We start from the raw sequence: 19,686 nt of genomic DNA, 5'->3' as shown, positions 1-19,686 counted from the left end.
TGCTATCAAATTTTTCAAACATTCGTTACATGGAAATAAATTTACAGTATATACAGATCACAAACTCATTGTCGCATCAATTTTTTCGTCCACAGACAAAACTCCTCGACAAACCCGATATCGAAGTTATATTGCACAATTTACTTCAGATATCAAATACATCAGACGAAATTCAAATATTGTTGCAGATACTCTATCCAGAACAAACATCGGATCTCTAAATTCATCTTATCCAGATTTTCTAGCCCTTAGCAACGCTCAACTTGCTGACACAGAATTGGAAAACTTACTAAATAAGCAATTTCCAACAATCCTTCAAAATCTTATCGTTTAACACATCAAACAACATCACAATCCGATATCAAACTGTAGTGTGAAACCTCTTCATCATCTCAAAGAATTTATATTCCGCAACAGTTCAGATAAGCAATTTTTGACAAAATTCATAGCTTATCTCATCCCGGAATACGTTCCACCATTCATGCAATCAAAACAAGATTCTTTTGGCCACACATGTCAAAGCAAATTCATGTTTGGACCAAAACCTGCTTAAAATGTCAACAAGCAAAAATTCAAAAACATACAAAATCGCCAATCATCAACATCAAAATTCCTAAAATTAGATTTGATCATATACATATCGACTTGATTGGACCACTCACTCCGTCCCTAGGTTGTACTTATGTACGTACAGTTACCGAGCGCTTCACTCGATGGCCAGAAGCTTTTCCGCTGAAAGATATCACATCTCCTACTATAGCAAAGTAGCAAACACACTCTTCCGGCATTATTTTAGTCGATTTGGTATACCTACCACAATAACACATGATCAGGGACGGCAATTCGAATCAAACCTCTTTTCAAAATTTAACACATTACTTTGCACACGACAAATACATACATCATCTTTCCATCCCCAAGCAAATGAAAGGTTAGAACGATTTCATCGATCATTGAAGACGGCTATCATCGCTAAAGGAGACTCTACTAGATGGAACAACAATCTACCCCTCATCCTACTAGGATTAAGAACATCACTTAAGGAAGATCTAGGTTTTTCCTCAGCAGAACTGTTTTACGGGCAACCACTAAGACTTCCTGGAGAGTTCTTCATACCTACTAATCCATCTATTGACTATGAGCCTTTCCTCTCCAGTTTAAGAGACACTTTTTCAAAATTAAAACCAGTGTAATATAATCGTTATTTTTTATTACTACAACATATTACTTTCTTAAGTTGTACCATTGTTTTACCTTCCTCTTCTTATTAATTTCTTTTTCACGGAAAGGGGAGTATTGTAGTGTGCCATGCACCACACAAAGTGTGCCATGAAAAGTTGTTTTTAATAAAATGATTTGTTATATAATTTACAAAAAACAAAAAATAGATTAAAAAAATAAATTATCCATTAACAACCTAAAATGTGGTAGAATAAAAATAATTTTTAAAATTCAATAAAAATATTGTACATGATATTGTACATCCTCGTACAGGGCTCATATTAGACAGACAGGTCGAAACGCAAGCAGATTATTAGGGCAGATATGGAGCTTGAGCAACGAATATTTGGAAAAGATTTGTGCAGGCGGAAAATATGTTTGATAGATTTGTGAGGGATGTGATAATGTATGGATCGGAAATATGGAGGTGGAAAGAACACAAGATGATGGAGCTCCGGGAAAAATATTAGAGGATATATATAGCGAAAGAAGAGTTGAAGCTGAAGAAGATAAGGGTACAAGCAGGCAGGAGGGCGATAAACTACGAGGACGGGCTGGAGCAGAGGAGCAACTTTAAAATTTTGGGAAAGTGTTGAAGGGAGGTTAAGACTGGGGTGGGAAAGTACGGACAACAGGAAAGAAGGGAATATTATATCAGAGTAGGATATTCAACGGAGAATACACAAAGAGGGAAGGAAATGATGAGGGTAGAGGGAAGAAAAAAAGTATTATTACGTGATATATGTGCGGGAGTGAAGAGAAGGTAGTTTAATATTGGGTAGGGGATGAGGACAAGTTGTAAAACAAAACGTATTGGAAAGACTATGACCGATAGTGTATTGACATATGGCTGTGAAGTTTGGACGATGAAAGAGGAAGATAAACGAAATAATGATATTGGAAACGGGTTGAAATGTAAGGTTTGAAATGGTTGAGGAAAGCAAAATACACCCATAGATACCATCTGGAAAAGAATGAGGGCGTCCTAAGTTCTAGTGAACAGTATGGAGCCCACTATTTACTCGTGTAAAGTTGCACGCTTAAAACTAATTAACTAATATATAGGCTGTTCCAAAAAAAAGTTGAATCATTTTCCGGAAAAATATGAATTCATAAAGTATAGCACACAACTTAGAATAAAGCATTAACATTAAAGAGTTAGTTGAAAGCAAAATTGTATACCTTCAAGGCTTCATCATCTGCATCATCAGGAAAACCAGTAATATTTCTTATAATTATAGTAAGTACAGTATTGGTAGACATTTGGATTCGCATCAAATACATTTCTTTGTTCATTAGTTCATCGGTCCACTCTTGCCATTTCGCCGGCAACAAAAATGTGTGATTTTGGAATTGTATGGTATCTGGGCTAGGATATCTATACATCACCTCCACTGGATATTGTAACTCCCTTACGTGAGTATGCTTGCCGACTCGTCCGCTATGTACTATTGAATTGTAAACAACAATATCCAGTGGAACACTATCCTCAAAATTCATAAAGTAAAAAACCTCCCTCTTGAAAACCGTTATAAATACTTTCATAAAATCAGATTTGGTCCACAGAAATTCAATGGGACTTTGTACGCGAACTTGAATGTGACCAAAAACGGCTGCTGTTAAACCAAGAATCAGTTGTGGAAAATCGAAAACATAGAACTTTTGTTCAAAGTATTTGAAATTATACGCTGGCGCTTCATCCCCTAATGTTGAAGTTAAAATAAATATTTCTCCGTAATAATGCGAAGCATTAAAAATTAACATTGTAGAATATCGAACCTAAGTTAAAAAAAAACATATTAAATGAATAAAATATGAAAAACCATTTAATTACCATGTCAGAAGTAGAACTATCCATAACTGAATCCTCATCATAATCCGGATAATCTTCAGGTATATACTTGTGAATCTCAATGGGTTGAATTGCACTAGCCATCGTAGTTGACATCTCCTCTTTTTTCTTTTCCCCCAAATTAACGTGCATACAATGTCTAAGGGAGCTGTTAAAAATACATTAAAATGAGCATAATTCCAAATTTATTTCCATACTAATAAGCCGTATCAACCATAGCCGCATGCGCCATAGGATGTGATGCAGCCCAAAGAGCTCTGTTAATAATTTTGCTTAGACGATGTGTTAAACGACTTCTTGATACCACGAATTTGGGAGTTGCTTCGACGTGTTCCGGCAAATCCAAACGTATAAGAAGCGCGGTTAATCTTACAGCTAAATCTTCGATAATAAACAAATTATCGCTGCGAGTACTTCCTGAATCAAATACACGACCAAGTGTATCAATCTAAAAATTGGCAAAAGTTGTTAAAGATAACTTTTTAATAAACTTTTAGGCGTACCACAGATGTTAAATCGTCTAATATTTCTTCTACCAATCGAAAATACAACCGCGCATTGGCTTCGTCTAATTGAGATACTTGAGAGGTTAATGATACTATAAGGGTATGATAATAATTTGCGAGTGGATTGTAATGTTGCAAAGGATCTTGAGCATAAAATCTTATGGCATAAGTTGTACGTTCGTTTTCAGAGGTTTGATCTTTTCTGTACAAATTAAACGACTGTCGTATTTTGGTTTTTAAATCATCTCCTTTGATAGGACTTAAAAACTTGAAAAAATAATTTTTAGATTAATGGATGCTTTTAATGATTTATATTAACATACGTGCCAATTCTGTTCTGAATGTACTACTGTTTCGGAATTATAATTATGAAATTCGTGGCCAGCGGCAAATACAAAATAAAATTCGAGTGCAAGCGGACCAGGAAAAGCTAATTCATAAAACCGTGTTGGTTGTTGAGAGGCAATTACATCTCCTACCGTCACCGCTAAAATGCATTACTTTTTTAACCTTCATTCTAGAACGTTGTATATTTATAAAGTTTACTTAAATTTTCTCCCGTTTCAATGCTGTATATCACTTTAGCACGGACGCAGATTGCTCCTTGATATATTTTATCAATCTGCCACATACAATGTTCTTGAAACATGGTTGAACCGGGAAGACAACGTTTTTTCTTTACTCTATTTATACCAGTTATATTCTTCGGTACGAAATAATAAAACCAAAATTCTCCCGTTACGGGAGGATCATCTGCATGATCTTTAAACAAAAAAAAAACATTACATTTTCGATTAAACATGTTTGAGAAATATCTAAGCAGTGCGTTGGCTCACTTGCACCAACTGCTTTCATTACACTGGTCTACAGTGGTTTTGTTGCCCTAGATATAAGATTGATTTTATATACAGGGTGATTCACATAAGAACCGACACAGAGCAGGGACATGTAGAGGACAATAAATTAAGATGATTTAACGTAACTTACCTCTATACTAAGTTGTACACCTCAGGAGTTATAGGCCTTCAAAGTTGGCTCTTAAAAAGTTCAATATCTTCGTAATACATTACGCTAGAAAAACCAAATTTGGTATACGTTATGACTGTACCAAGGGTATTAATTGGTAGCAAATTGAACTCAATTGAGGCGTTTCATAGGGTTGATTAAGGGTGATGGTACCCTAAATTTTGACAAATTTTTTTAACCTTTTGGCGGATTTAATACATTACTACTTCATTTCATGTAGAATTTAATTCTAAAACTTTTCTTACTCGTATTATTTTTTAAAAAACTTTGTCGTTTTCATAAAAAACTTAAATGACTAAAGACACGTATTTCGTAATGTTACTTAAAATAAGAGAAAATTTAGTAGTCGGCTATGAAATTGTACGTCAAACTTGACAAATAGGGTATAAAGTTATTTGACGACAAGGTTTTCTCCATCTTTTCTCCATCACCTTTCATTCTTGAGTTATGATCGATTTTAACACCAAAAGTACCCAATTTTGACATTTTGGGGATTTTCTCTTTATCACCTGAAAATCATTACATCTAAACTAAATTTGTTTATGGATGATGTCTTCTTAGTTGACAATAAACAACTTATTCCTAAAAAACTTTTCTCCATCACCTTTCATCCTTGAGTTATGATCAATTTTAATACCAAAAGTACTCAATTTTGATATTTCGATGATTTTCTCTTTTTATCATTAGAAAATTATTATAACTAAACCAAATCTGTTTATGAGTAATGTCCTTTTAGTTCATAATAAACAATTTATTTCAAATTAACTTTTCTCCATCACCTTTAATTTTTGAGTTATGATCTATTTTAATACCAAAAGTACTCAATTTTGACATTTTGGTGATTTTTTCTTTATCACTACAAAATCATTATAACTAAACCAAATCTGTTTATGGATGATGTCTTTTTAGTTCATAATAAACAATTTATTTCAAAAAAACTGATCTCCATCACAATTAATTTTTGAGTAATGATCGATTTTGATAACAAAAGTACTTAACTTTGACATTTTGGAGATTTTCTCTTCATCACTAGAAAATTATTATGCCTAAACTAAATTTGTTTATGGATGATGTTTTTTTAGTTCATAATAAACAATTTATTCCTCAAATTACGTACAATTTCACAGCCGACTACTGAATTTTCGATGATTTTAAGAAGCATTAACAAGATACGCGTCTTTAGTTTTTTGAGTTTTTTATGAAAACGACAATGTTTTTTAAAAAATAGTAAGAGTAAAAAAAGTTTTAGAATTAAATTCCACATAAAATGAGGTAATAATGTATTAAATCCACAAAAAGGTTAAAAAAATCTACCAAAATTTAGGGAACCATCACCCTTAATCAACCCTTTGAAATGCCTCAATTGGTCTCAACTTGCTACCAATTAATACCCTCGGTACACTCATAACGTATACCAAATTTGGTTTTTCTAGCTTTATGTATTACGAAGATATTCAATGTTTTAAAAATTTAAGACCCAACTGTGAAAGCCTATAACTCCTTAGAGGTACAACTTGGTATAGAGATAAGTTGCGTTAAATCATCTTAATTTATTGTCCTCTACATGTCCCTGCTCTGTGTCGGTTCTTATGTGAATCACCCTGTACATATATTTATATTTATGCTCACAATTCATGACACTACCAATGATTTTAATAATAATAATAATAATAGGACTTTATTTCCCACAGGTACCACCCAGTTACATGAAAAAAAAAAAATTATAACAACACAATATTTAAATTAACTAAATGAACAAGATATAGCTATAAGCAAAAATACAAACTAATATAATATAATAAACTAATCGTAATCATAACTACTAACAATCTACTGCATGCCGAAATGAACCAAAGTTACCGCAACCACCGTGTTCAAGGAATCAAAAAACATATCGCAATGCGGCGAAACCTGATTGCCGTAATCGGACATCAACGAGACAGGAGATTTTCGTAAAGTGTTACTATTAGTACGGCAATTATAGAACGTGAGGGGACAGCGTGCGTTGAGACGTGGTACAAGAAATGATAACCTTTCCAACAACCAGCCGCAATCAATATCATAATGCAACAGTTTATGAATACATTTAACTATGTAAACAACTCTGCGCTGTTGTAGTGAAAGAAAACCAAACCGCGAAAGGAGAAACGCGTAATCTGCACCCCTAGGCGGGTAAACACGATCCAGTCGAAAGCATAGTTACTTTAAAAATGTCTTTTATATAGATTCAAGCGCATTCGCGTAAAACTGATAGAACGGATACCAAACAATTACCGCATACTCTAACCGCATACTCTTAATAATAATAGACAGTAAGCTAACGTGGAAATCCCACCTAGACAATAGAGTTAATAAAGCTTGTGTCGCCTTCGGCCAGTGCCGGAGGGCTGTCGGGAGGACTTGGGGTCTGTCTCCCAAGATAGCCCTGTGGATCTACAACGCCGTTGTTCGACCAATGCTAACTTACGGTGCGGTGGTATGGTGGACTAGAACTTCTAAGTCTACGGCCACCACTGCGCTTAATAGAATACAGAGACTCGCGTGTCTGTATGTTACAGGTGCGCTGCGATCAACCCCCACAGCGGCCATTGAAATCATGTTAAATTTACCACCACTCAACCTACATATCCAGGAAGTGGCGTTGGTAACCATGAAACGACTACAATCAGTAGAAACTATGAAGGATGAGGACGCTGGCAGCAGTTCAACACTCTGGAGGGAAGCAGTGTTAGACACACCCCTACTCGAGTGTAAAACTGATCACAGATCAGCAAAATATGTTTTCTCAAGGAAGTACCTCACCCACGTCAGTCCCACAGTTGTAGATGTACATAGAACTTTAAAGATCTACACTGATGGTTCAAAAGGACGAAATGGTGCAGGCGTTCTCTCATGATCCCCTGATTCGCCTCTCAGAACCTTTAGGGTCCAGCACCACCGTCATACAAGCGGAACTAACTGCTATTAAACTTGCTGCTGACTGCATTGTTGAATCCAACAAGCGGGGTAAGTGTTTTACTATTTTTACAGACAGTAAACAATCTCTTTTAGCTTTAAGCAGAGTTATTATAACGTCTGCAGTAGTTATGGATTGTCACAAAGCACTGGAGGAGGCCGCGAAATACAATTCTGTCAGAATCCAGTGGATTAAAGGGCATTCCGGCTCCAAGGGTTAGCCAAACGTGCTGCCGGTAGAGCGCCCTGTGCACCCGAGCCGATAATTACCCCCTCCTTAGCCACTCATATCGAGTCAATAAAGCACATTACCCACAAAAATTTTTTAAACGGGTGGTACCGTACCCCGGGCTGTCATCTCGCTAAGGAATTGTTAAAATATCCTTCAGCCGCAACAGCCCAGTTTTTCGTAGGGTTCGGTAAAAGTGCCCTTCGCACTGCCACAGGTCTCCTCACGGGACACTGTAAAGTAAATAAGCACCTTCAAAACATCAAGCTTGCTGACTCTCTTCTCTGTCGAGCCTGTGAACAGGATGACGAGAGGGTTAAACACATCTTGTGTGATTGCCCCTCTCTGACCGACATCAGAATGAGGACCTTCGGGGAGGAATGGCCAACCACAGATGACATCAGGAATGCACCTCTAGGAGCTGTCCTAGCCTTTGGTAAATCCTTAGGCTGGTTGATGTGACCAGAGCGTGTAATGGGAGGATGTACAAGGGGCCCAATGGGGCCTAAGTGTGGCGTGCGGTTTTGCATGCACTCCCCAATCCATACATACATACCCTAACCGCGATCTAATCAACGCAAAATATAACGTACATAAACATCTGATGGACAGACCCTTACAGTTCCGAACAATAAACCCGTAAATTTTATAACAATTAGCAACTAAGTTAAGAATGTGTTCGTTAAAAGTCAGTCAAACTGCAAACAGCACCAAAAGGTCAGAGCACTTACGTTCGGACATCAACGGTTGATTGGCCAAGTAATATGCACAGTCAATTGTGTTTAATTTTTTAGAAAAAGTCATGGTAAAACATTTAGAAATATTAAGTGATAAACGGTTGTTAAGGCACCAATGCTCAACACGAATCAGGTTTTCCTGCAAGCGTTCACAATCGCTGAGTTCCCCAACAGCCGAGAATAACTTCAAATCATCAGCGAATAGCAGCTTCTCACAATCTAAGATCTCGGTTACGTCATTAATAAAAGCCAGGAACAGCAATGGACCGAGGTTGGATCCCTGGGGAACCCCTGAAGTTGGAGAAAATCCTCTGGAAGTGAAGCCGCCGTAATTAACAAACTGCTGCCGACCTAGCAAACAAGATTTCATTAATGACAACAGAGGGGCACTTAATCCAAAGTTACTCAGCTTTTTCAATAAGATAAAGTGATCCAGCTGATCAAACGCCTTCCGAAAGTCGAGATACACAGCATCTACCTGCCCTCTAGCGTCGATTACATCAGCAACAAATTGGGCGAAGCATGTCAGATTGGTGACAGTGGATCGACCACAAACAAATCCGTGTTGGACTGGGCTTATGTACCGTATTTTCTCGAATCTAATCCGCACCCTTTTTACAAATTTTGTATGCTCTAAAATCAAATGCGGATTACAATCGGATGTGGATTACATTGGAAAACCAACTTTTTTTACCATCATTGCATTTTTAAAATCGAGGTGCGGATTAGATTCGAGTGCGGATAAGATTCGAGAAAATACGGTACTTGCTTAATTGATATGAGATGTGCTTGAAAAGAACGCTTTCAAAAGTCTCCGAGAAACCACACAGCAGCGATATAGGTCTGTAATTCACAATCTCAGCAGGGTTGCCCTTCTTCAAAATTGGACAGACGTATGACTCTTTCCAAAACGACGGAAAGGTAGAAGTAGACAGGACCAGATTGAAAATCGAAAGCAATGGGGCGGTCAGAACCGAAGCACAGTCCTTCAATAAAAAGCTCGGTATCCCATCGACTCCAGCAGTACGTGTATTCTTTGTACGCATCAACGCATCCTCAACCTTCTCCAAGCTGAAGCTCTCCACTGACAAACAAAGACTATGACCGGGGAAATCAGACTCCACAAAAACAGGATCAGATTGAATATAAACGGACTCAAAATAATCAGCAAAAGCATCCACAATACTTCGACCCGAACTGAAGTCCAGGTTTCCATTTGTCATCAGGCCTGGAATGCGAGTACCGCCCTTTCGTGACCGAACATAGGCCCAGAAGGTACTGGGATCAGAAATCAAAGATCGCTCAACATCATTCATGTACGCATTATATGCATCGGTAATGAGGTGTTTCGATAGACATCTGTAGCGTTTAAATTCATTCAGGCAATACAGTACGCCACTACGCTTATGCCTTGCGCGCATATTCTCCTTCATGCGAATACAATCCTTTATCTCCTTCGTAAACCAAGCAGGCCAACGACGATTCGTAGAATTTCTCACAGTTTTAGGCACTGCTAAATCAAAAACATCGTGTAGCTTGTTATAAAGAAGCCGGCATGCATCATCTACCATTCTAATACCATCCAGGTCCGACCAATTCACCTCACCTAACATCCGATACAACAAAGGATAGTCTGCACGCTTAAAGTTATAGGTGGGTAGGCCACGATGCTTAAACATAGAAACCTGGGGAGCATAATCCAGAACAACCGCTAAAGCGGGATGACGGGAATCCTCAGCAAGCAACGGATCAAGATCCCGAGTGACTGCGCAGCTCATATTGGCAAAGATCAGATCAAGCAAACATCTAATGTTTTAAATCTATCATTGGTACCAATGGAAGCATAGGAAGTGACATTAAAATCACCAAGAAGAACAACGCATTCATTAGCCAGATAGTCGAACGAATTAAACGTGTCAAAAAATAGTTCAAATGCATCAAAAGTGATAAAAGGTGGTATATATAAAGCAACTACATATATTAATTTCCCACGTACACCCTGAATCTTGACTCCTACCACATCAATTACTGGTACCACTCTGGATAAATCAGAGAGATCAAGCTGGCTTGCTTTTAGGGTGTTCTTAAGACAAATCAAAACGCCACCTCCCCTAGACAGGCCATGCGCAGCAAAATTACGATCCCTCCGAAAAGTAATCCAATCATCGGGACAAAATTCAGCGTCAAAAATATCATCGGATAGCCATGTCTCCGACAAGGCGACAACATCAAAACAAGACTCACACAACAAATTCAGAATTATATATGTTATTGTAAGATTTGCTCTCATTTTTTTTTAAATCTTTATTTTTATTTTATTCTACAAAAATCGGAAAACAAGAAACCAAATAACAGATATATTTATGTCAGTTTTGTTTTGGAAAATTGGGATACATCGAAGAAATTCCATACAATTTTCTATAAAACACCTTTTATGAGCTTTTCTTTTATAATTTTTCAGGACACAATCTTTTTTTAAAGACCAGCAGTAATCTGCCATCGCTTTTAGATCCTGGTGGAACCGCTCTCCCTGTTTCTCACTATAATTTCCTAAATTTATACATCCGGAAATTTATCCAGATGATTGCGGAGATAGTGTAACTTGATACTCAAATTTGCTCCTAGAGTCTGAAAGTTTGTCACCATATTTTGTACAATTTCTTCATAATTTGGTGCTTTATGGCTACCCAGGAAATTTTCAACTCCCAACACAAAACTTTTCCAAGCTTTACTTTCCGGAACAGTTATAACTTAATAAAATCTGTGTCTTTCATCAATTGCTGTATTTGAGGACCATTAAATATTCCACCTTTCAACTTTTCCATACTAAGCTTCGGAAAATTTCTACAAATGTAATTTAAACAATCTCCTCCCTTGTCGAACGCTTTTATAAATTGCTTTATCATTCGTAACTTAATATGTAACGCGTTCTGTATGTTGTAATTGTTACTGTTGGAGCCAATAAATTTTTTCTTTCAATCTTGAGGCTAACAGTTCTGATCCTTGTTTTGATAAATTGAGATCATGTATTAAATCACTGAGTTCATTTTGAGAAAATAACTTCGGCGTAGATGTCTCACCCTCCACTGGTAGACTGTCCCGATTTCTGTGAATTTGGCAGCATCATTGTTTCTGAGAGCATGCTAATTACTTTTGAAACATGAATAGGCCGAGGGAGATTTTCACTGTGCAGAACAGGACATTTTGTAGACTGTAAGTCTGGATATCACCACGTTTGATTTCTATTAAAACCTTTAGCATCTACTACGCAAAAGTAACAATCATCAAAATGATTCTTAGGCTCCATCCAGATCATAGGGATACCAAAGTCTAATCCAGAACGTTCTCCTTTTTTCCACAACCGTAAAGACTCAACACAGGACTTACAAACTTTATGAGGAACCCATGATTTATCTAGTTTGTCAATTTAATATTCAAAATATTCAATATAAGTAATGTCTCCTCGACAAAGTCTGTGATATTTCTTTTTTGTTTTTTTGTTATATAAACACCGCAAATATGTGACGAACTCATGTTTTAGAAAACAAGACAAATATATTACAATGGACATTCAGTAATTGAAACAAAATATTAACACATGACAACTTATCCAGATTCATCGTATAAGTACTTCAATATTGTCAAATAACTGAGATCTCAGCTATTCTGCGGGGCAAGGGGTCTGAGAGTGAGGACCACGTGATGTTTGTATGCGCAAAAAAGTTGCGCACAAGCTTAATCATGACTGGGGAAAATAAATTTTATTACTAACAAGCCGACAATTATTCAAAATATAAGATATGTAAAAAAAATCATAAAAACAAGAGCACATTCAGTACTTTCACACTAAAAAAACATAAAAATTTGCAAAGATATCCAGGGCAACAAAAAAGAACTTTTTTATTGTAGAGCTTTGTTATGATAAGTCGCATATAGTATAAGAACTATAACTTTACTTTTATGGCTATCCTGTCAATAAAACAACTTTAAGTACAGATTTATTTCGAATTTTCGTACTTAAATCATTAAATTTATTAATAATATCTTCTGCCACTATATGCAACTTGCATGTGTAGTTTGTAGTTATAATTTTATACCCGAGTAAAGTGTCCACATTTTAGTAAGACATGCGAAATTAGAGATGTTTGTTGGAAGAAAGTTTGTTATGGAAAACACGCAAATCTAAATAATAATGGAACCAGACTGCCACTATTCATTATTCATGGTCGTATGTGAGACTCATTAATTAAGAATTATGAATTTGTTATAGATTACTTACAGTTATAGACTATATAATTCTAAAATAATAAAGCAAATTAAAGACATCAGAGGTACGCGTGTTTAAAGGTATGGATTGTGTCCAAGAAAACTAACTAGAATATAAGCATAAAGAACAAAGTACAGTATAGTAGTACAATATAGAAAGTTTGAAACAGGAGAGGATTCGAGATCTATATAAACTGATAAATTTCCAGAAGAGTGTAATGTATCTATATTCATAATTATTTAAATAATTATAAAACGTTTAAACTATAAAATGTATGCTCAGCAAATTAATTAATAAACATCAGGTCATAGTCCGTTGAACCATATTACCGTAGTAATAATTATTACTTAATACTTTAAATTGATTACTCTCTTGTAAGAGACAGAATTGTACGAACCTTTGGGTAAAATACATTCACATGTAGTTGGGAAGAAACTCTTTCATTTTAAAACCTAACTTTCCACGATACCACAAGAGCTATTCAACCACCTAAAAGAAGCCATACATAGAGAAAAAGAGAGAAATATACGAAATGAAAGGAAGCTTTGGTAGATCGACATTATCAACAAAACTTTTACAACACTTTGCTATTTTCTTAAACGAAAGATCACTGAGGTGTCTCAAGAACAACTTTATTATGACAATATATTCTCTCTTCTAAGTTTTTTTGTTATACCAAAAAATATTTCAAAAAAAGACTGTTTAGCAGAACAAGGTTCTAATATACAGTGTGTCCTTAAAGTAACGGATATAGGCGATAAAATCATAATAAACGGCTTATGGAAAAATCCCTGAAACCAGTCTAAAGATTTAAATTTTTTTTCCGCCATTTTTAAACGAGTTATGGCGTCATCGATATTTTTTTGAAATGGCAATCCCCCATTTTTATTGCGGAATATGAAAGAGGACTTTTTTCTGAATCTAGTATAGTCAATATTAATATTGGTTACCTAAGAAAATGTTCGAGAAAAATTACTTTAAAGTTTAATTACTTCAAATTTGTATAATGATAAAAATAGCAGTAGCCATGAGCAACTATGGCAACCAATTATTCTAAACAATTCCCTGAGTGTCAAAAACTGATCTAGTAAAGCTTCTTGAAGCGTGGTGGCGCGCCATCTTGTTGGAATAACTGCCGTTGGAATTGAGTTGTGTCAACATTATCGGGATGGAAGGAATGACATCGCTTTGAAAAAATTTAAACATCTCTTTCCACTTAAGGTTTCCTCAAATCTTTTGCGCATATTGGATCTGCGATTTTTTTGGCTAATTTGGATTTTGGGTAGCGCAATACCGACAACTTTGTCTATTTACTTGTCCACTCAATGTAAATGTCCCTTCGTCGAAAAAATTATGTTTTCGACAAAGTCTTTGTCATCGTTGCAAAATTGTTGTTGCTAAAACTACGATTCTAGCTCGTGAATCAGCTTTACTTTATGGGAATGATATTTTGCGGGTTTTAAAATTTTATGAACCGTTGATTTACTAATGTCGAAATTTGCCCAGCCAAAACCACGATTTGTTGAACTTCCCTTGCAACATTTAGTAGGCCCGACTTCGAGAAATGCTTCGAGAGATGGCCATGCTGTTTAAATTTAGTCACAGCTAGACTCACCATACTTTGGCTAATGAGTTGGCGATCAGGATATGTTGTATTAAAGAGGGCAACTACTTACTAAATCAGTTTTTGACACTTAGGAAATTGTTTAAAATAATTGGTTACCATAGTTACACATGGCTACTACTATTTTCAGCATGTCAACAAATCTGAAGTAGTTAAACTTTAATAGTTGTTTAACCAACAAGTCTATTAATGAAGGCGATTAATTATCGAGATATTTTAACGCGTGAGCGAGCGAAGCGAAGCGAACGCGTTAATTATTGAGATAATTAATCGCATTTTAATATACGAGTTAGTTACAATATTTTTCCGTTGACCGTCTTTTCAACAAAATAGAGAAAATCCATCGTTGAAAAATCTCCCAATTCTGTCACTGGCAAAATAACCTCACTTTTAATGTGTCATAATTTATTTTTGTAGTCTTACCGAATAGATATAGTGGTCGGTTGGGTCGGTATTACAAATTTCATTGGAGAATATTTATTAAATTGACTACTATTTAGTTCGGTCGGACTTTCTTAAAATCGTTTATTAATAGAAAATCGTTTATTAATAGGTGTCATTAATGAATGATTTTGTATACATTTATAGATCATATAAATACACGGTCGACGGAAAAGTAATTTTTCTCGAAAATTTTCTTATGCAAGCAATATTAATATTAACTGTATTAGATTCAGAAAAAAATCTTCTCTCATATTCCGTAATAAAAATGGGGGATTGCCGTTTGAAAAAAATACCGATGACGTCATAACTCGCTTAAAAATGGCGGAAGAGATTTAAAACCTACACCAAACAATTGCAAAAAATTTAAATCTTTAGACCCGTTTCAGGGAATTTTCCATAAACCGTTTATAATGATTTACGAACACACTGTATAAAGAAGTGGAGTTATTAAAAAATAGTTTTTCACAGAAAGTGATTGTTTTTTAAGAATGAGAATTTCTTTTGCCAAAAAAGGTCTAACAGGTAAACGCGCGAGTTCTTAAAAAGTTTTTCCAAGAATCTTATTGTTTGTTGTATTTAAAAAATAATAATATTTGTCCACGACTACCTTATGAATGAGTTTTCTAAAACAAAATGGTAGTCATTTTTCACGGAGTGAATAATAGCGCTGAATAATAATCATTATCCACGGGTAGCCATCTTGTTCAGACTAATAATAATTATTTGAAACGTTAAAAGTTCAAAAAACGTCAATTTAATTCAATTTTTTAGGAGTTTCTAAATGTTTGACATTAAAAAAACCTAAACGAATTCTTTTTTTCGTATGATTTAAGCATAAATTAATTAATTTCGGTAAAGAAAACGACGTTTTATAAAACTGACATTTAATTTTGACAAATTGTTGTGAAGTTGGTTACAGTTAATAACATTGAATTTGTGTCACATTGACGTTTAACCTTTATTCAAAAATTTATTTAAAAATAGTATATTATTCAACAAGCGTATAATGGCGGCTGTTACCCACGAAGAAGAAGTTGCAACACGAGCGAGTGTTGTAATCTGAGTGTGTAACATCCATTATACGCAAGTTGAATACTATATTTTATCTACAACTATTTCATTTTGAAAAAAAAATCAAAAAAAAGGAAAAAAAATAAACTTGATAAACATTTCAGACATAACCTCAATATAAGGAAGCTGTCATTTCAGTTATATTTTATTTTTTGATTAGTAGGCCGTGTCAGAACTGTGGAATAATGGCTTCATTATTCAACACTTTGTCAGTCATGGGTAATGCATGTCATTACCCGTCAAAAATCAATTGTATAACGAATAGATAATTCAATAGTTGTAGATAAATAAATTTATGGAATCAATTTCAATAGTCGTGGACAAAGTATAGTATTCTACTCGCATATAATGAGCTATTATTCACTCAGGTTAATTATGCCACTCGCTACGCTCGTGACATAAACTTAACCTTCGTGAATAATAGCCATCATTATATTATTGACGGGTTTTTTTGTTGGTGATATAAAATCCCGTCAACTAGTAATAATTATGTTCCATATTATTCTAGTCGTACCTGAAGACGCTTTTAGAAAAAGCGAAACATTGTTGTACCGAAATTAGAAAAAAATAATAAATAATCATCGTGGACTTATTCTTTTTTATCCTATTAATCATTATATTATGCTCATATAACAATATACTATTATTTCAGTGAATTTAGTGTTTATACTTAGTGCCTGGAAGAGTTAAAACACCTCTTTATTAAAAAAAATTGTTCATAATAATCTTTCAATAATACAGTGTAAATGGCAAAAAAATAAATTTTGCACGATTGTCGTAAATTAACGATTTCTCTGGTAAAATACATTCGACCATGGTGCCCAATGCTTCGAAATTTAGAGAATTAAATGTTCTACAGGATAGAATAGCTAACTTTTTTGTTCATATATACATATTGATTTCGTTGAATTGTTTTAGGCTGTAGCAAAATAACGGAGAGTCCGATTTATGCCATCAATACCTCAAAATGTTCGTCTGGATTTTCCACATTTTTGGGTATATCTCGAAAACTGGATGTGATGGAGAAAAACTGAAGACAGTTTCAGAATCAGCACAACATTCTACGTTATAAAAAAATATCACAGTCTTCGAGATTTTTCTTGTAAACTAGTGTTATTGGAGAAAAACGGCAAGAAGATTTAGATAAAAAAATGTCAATAAGAAAATACGAGAAATTATGAACATGCCAATTCTGCGGACACGTTAGAAGGATTCACGAGTGAAGACTTCCACGAATCATAAGTGAATGGAAACCCCACAAGAGAAGGAACAGGGGGAAGCCGCCCAACACATAGGTGTAACTCCCAAATTTGTTTTTTCAAGAAAACTTCCGACAATGTAATATTTAATAGGTATTATTGCTAATGCAAGGACAAAACTGGGTATTTTGTAGAGGAATAGGTTGTGAAGCTACTTTCTAATGATTTTGCGCATTATAATACTCATAAGTCATTTTCATAAAAATATGTAGTTACGTTCTGGTGACCCTAAACCCTCGAAGTGTCTTTAGTGCTTACTTTTTCACATCAACATTATTTATTACATCTAAGACCTGTTTTAGCGCTGAATAGTTCATTAAATTTTTTTGCAAATTTGTTATGACGTCATCGGAAATTGATATTCGTCTTTCCATAATATGCCTATATGCATTTGTTCTATTAATTCCCTGTATATGATAAAAGAAAAATTTGCAGAACAGGTCTTTTACAAATTTTAGTTTCCGGCAATGGAACGATTTTTAAATCCCAAGAATTCCTGAATATCTGCAACAGAAATGGTGTTAGACAGAAATTGTTGCACCAAGACACAAAGTCCAAGTAGAAAGTTACGTTCCAACTTTAAAAAGGCACCTAAAAGCAATGTCTTACGAGTCAGAAAATGTTATCAGGAAGCATTACGAGATTTTGTTAACATAAAGAGCAACAGGACAAACCGAATCAGACAAAACTCCAGCAAAAGTATTTATGAAGAGAAATTGAAAAACTAGATTAGATTTGTTACGACCTTGTGAGCCTAAAAAACAAAGCTTCCAACCAGTCGTAAGCAGAGAGTTACGTCTGGGGGAGAGAATATCCAATCCAGAAATTATAGTTTGTCAACCTTATAGAAACCAGGAACAATAGTTGAGAAACTAAGAAAATTACATTACTTAGTAGAGTTAGATGATGGATATGTATCAAATAATATCATTGGGACACCTTGATTAAAGATATACTTACACGAATCAGTAGCGTTAACTACGATAAATTCTTTACTCGATTCAAAAGTATGAAATTTATCAAAGCGAACAATTAAACAGTTTTGCATCAGTCCTGCAGTGCTTTTTTCTAGAAGCTTAGGTACCTCCGGTATAATAATATTAATGTTGTCTTGATACGTATTGTTTTCTGGATAAAAAGTGCCTGTTCGGTTAGTATCTTCCATTATAGAAGATATATCTACGTAAAAATGCAGCGGCATATCTAATACACTAAACCCACGTTTTCCTTGAACATCTTCACAGTTCTTCAAACAACTATTATAACATATCAAAAGAATCAATAAATGAAAATACCAATACTGTATACACATGTCATAATTACGTACATTACTTCTCTGATTTTATTTGGTTCATATATGTTATAAGATAATCTGTATCCTCTCGCCCGATGTTGAGATTTACCAATATGAAACCAACACTAAATTAAATTAATTATTAATAATTTTTGATCTTATTTATATCGTAAATTTAAGTTTATCCTATTTAAGTTTATGCGTTTGTGTGGATTACAAAAATAAATTTTATTTATACATTACTTCTGCTGTTGCTGATCCAGTATTTTTTCCAAAAGTTCGCTCCTTAACTGTCACTTCCAATATGTACCAATTAATGGGAAATGTACCGGCATATATATGTACAAAATATCCATTTGTGAATTCTTCCAAATTTCTTATTACTTCACGAGTTGCTGCAAACATGGTGTATTTTTTGGCAATTAATTGAAATTGAAATAGAATCACGTTTTATTACCATAATTATATAATGTCCATGTTATCGCAACAGTAGACATTTTACAAGATTTCTCCACGTTGATATTTATCAGACTATCCATATCAAATTCTAAATTCGACATTGGATTATCAACCCCGGTACTTTGTTTGCTGAAAAATAATTATTTACAAACAATTTTTGAACGGTTAAAATATAATGAAATATACCAATCAATAAATTTCACTGTAGGAATACAAGATTCGCCAAATGTTATATCGACGATTATTAAATTCAATAATAAAACGAAAATTAATACTTTCGGTTCAAACAACATTATCATATCTTTTCAGTTTTATTTACTGGTAAATAATTCTAAATGTGATATACATATGTCAATGAAATTGTGAAATAGACATATTTTGTTTTATTAATAAAGAATCCCAGAAAACTCGATTTAATTAACAGGTATGGAAACAAAATATTACAAAACAATGTAACATTCAATTAGAAGTACAACATGTAAATCTAAACCCAGATATCGTCGGTATGCAAGAGAAAGTGACTAAGTCCACAGATAGTGGTTTTGAGTTATTAGTATTCTAATTTTTGCTTCTTATTATAAAATCAATTATTTTACGTAAGATTAGTTTATAATGATTTTTATAAATAATATAGTTTTTAGAATATGTATTTTAAATTAAAAAAGTCTATAATTAATTTAAGCAAATACTAAACCAGTAACTCATTTCAACTGCATAGGTTTGTAATGGTTTCTATGAACAA

At 34.4% G+C, this 19,686-nt stretch overlaps 1 protein-coding gene across 4 annotated transcripts in view; it reads right to left on the bottom strand.

The window, feature by feature from the left end:
* Positions 1 to 19,283, bottom strand: part of LOC111417709 (location of vulva defective 1-like) — a 43,177-nt gene extending 23,894 nt beyond the window's left edge. Inside the window, exons 1-11 of one of the 4 annotated variants that reach the window (XM_023050073.2) lie at positions 19,131 to 19,283; positions 18,943 to 19,073; positions 18,729 to 18,880; positions 18,519 to 18,610; positions 18,152 to 18,447; positions 4,126 to 4,341; positions 3,903 to 4,066; positions 3,577 to 3,846; positions 3,271 to 3,521; positions 3,056 to 3,221; positions 2,404 to 3,000 (exon numbers count right to left, since the gene is read on the bottom strand). In XM_023050073.2, coding sequence (XP_022905841.2) covers positions 2,404 to 3,000; positions 3,056 to 3,221; positions 3,271 to 3,521; positions 3,577 to 3,846; positions 3,903 to 4,066; positions 4,126 to 4,341; positions 18,152 to 18,447; positions 18,519 to 18,610; positions 18,729 to 18,880; positions 18,943 to 19,073; positions 19,131 to 19,243 — 2,448 coding nt within the window. In that variant the 5' untranslated portion in view covers positions 19,244 to 19,283. Of the gene's footprint in view, positions 1 to 2,403; positions 3,001 to 3,055; positions 3,222 to 3,270; positions 3,522 to 3,576; positions 3,847 to 3,902; positions 4,067 to 4,125; positions 4,342 to 18,151; positions 18,448 to 18,518; positions 18,611 to 18,728; positions 18,881 to 18,942; positions 19,074 to 19,130 lie in introns of those variants that run through there. The other 3 variants (XM_023050072.2, XM_023050069.2, XM_023050071.2) reach the window with 3 other exon arrangements.
* Between the last annotated feature and the right edge of the window lie 403 nt (positions 19,284 to 19,686).

This window comes from Onthophagus taurus, chromosome 2 (assembly GCF_036711975.1).
Source record: "Onthophagus taurus isolate NC chromosome 2, IU_Otau_3.0, whole genome shotgun sequence".
NCBI classification, from domain to species: Eukaryota; Metazoa; Arthropoda; class Insecta; order Coleoptera; family Scarabaeidae; genus Onthophagus; species Onthophagus taurus.
The sequence above is the reverse complement of the archived record's forward strand: the minus strand, read 5'-3'. Positions and strand labels throughout refer to the sequence as shown.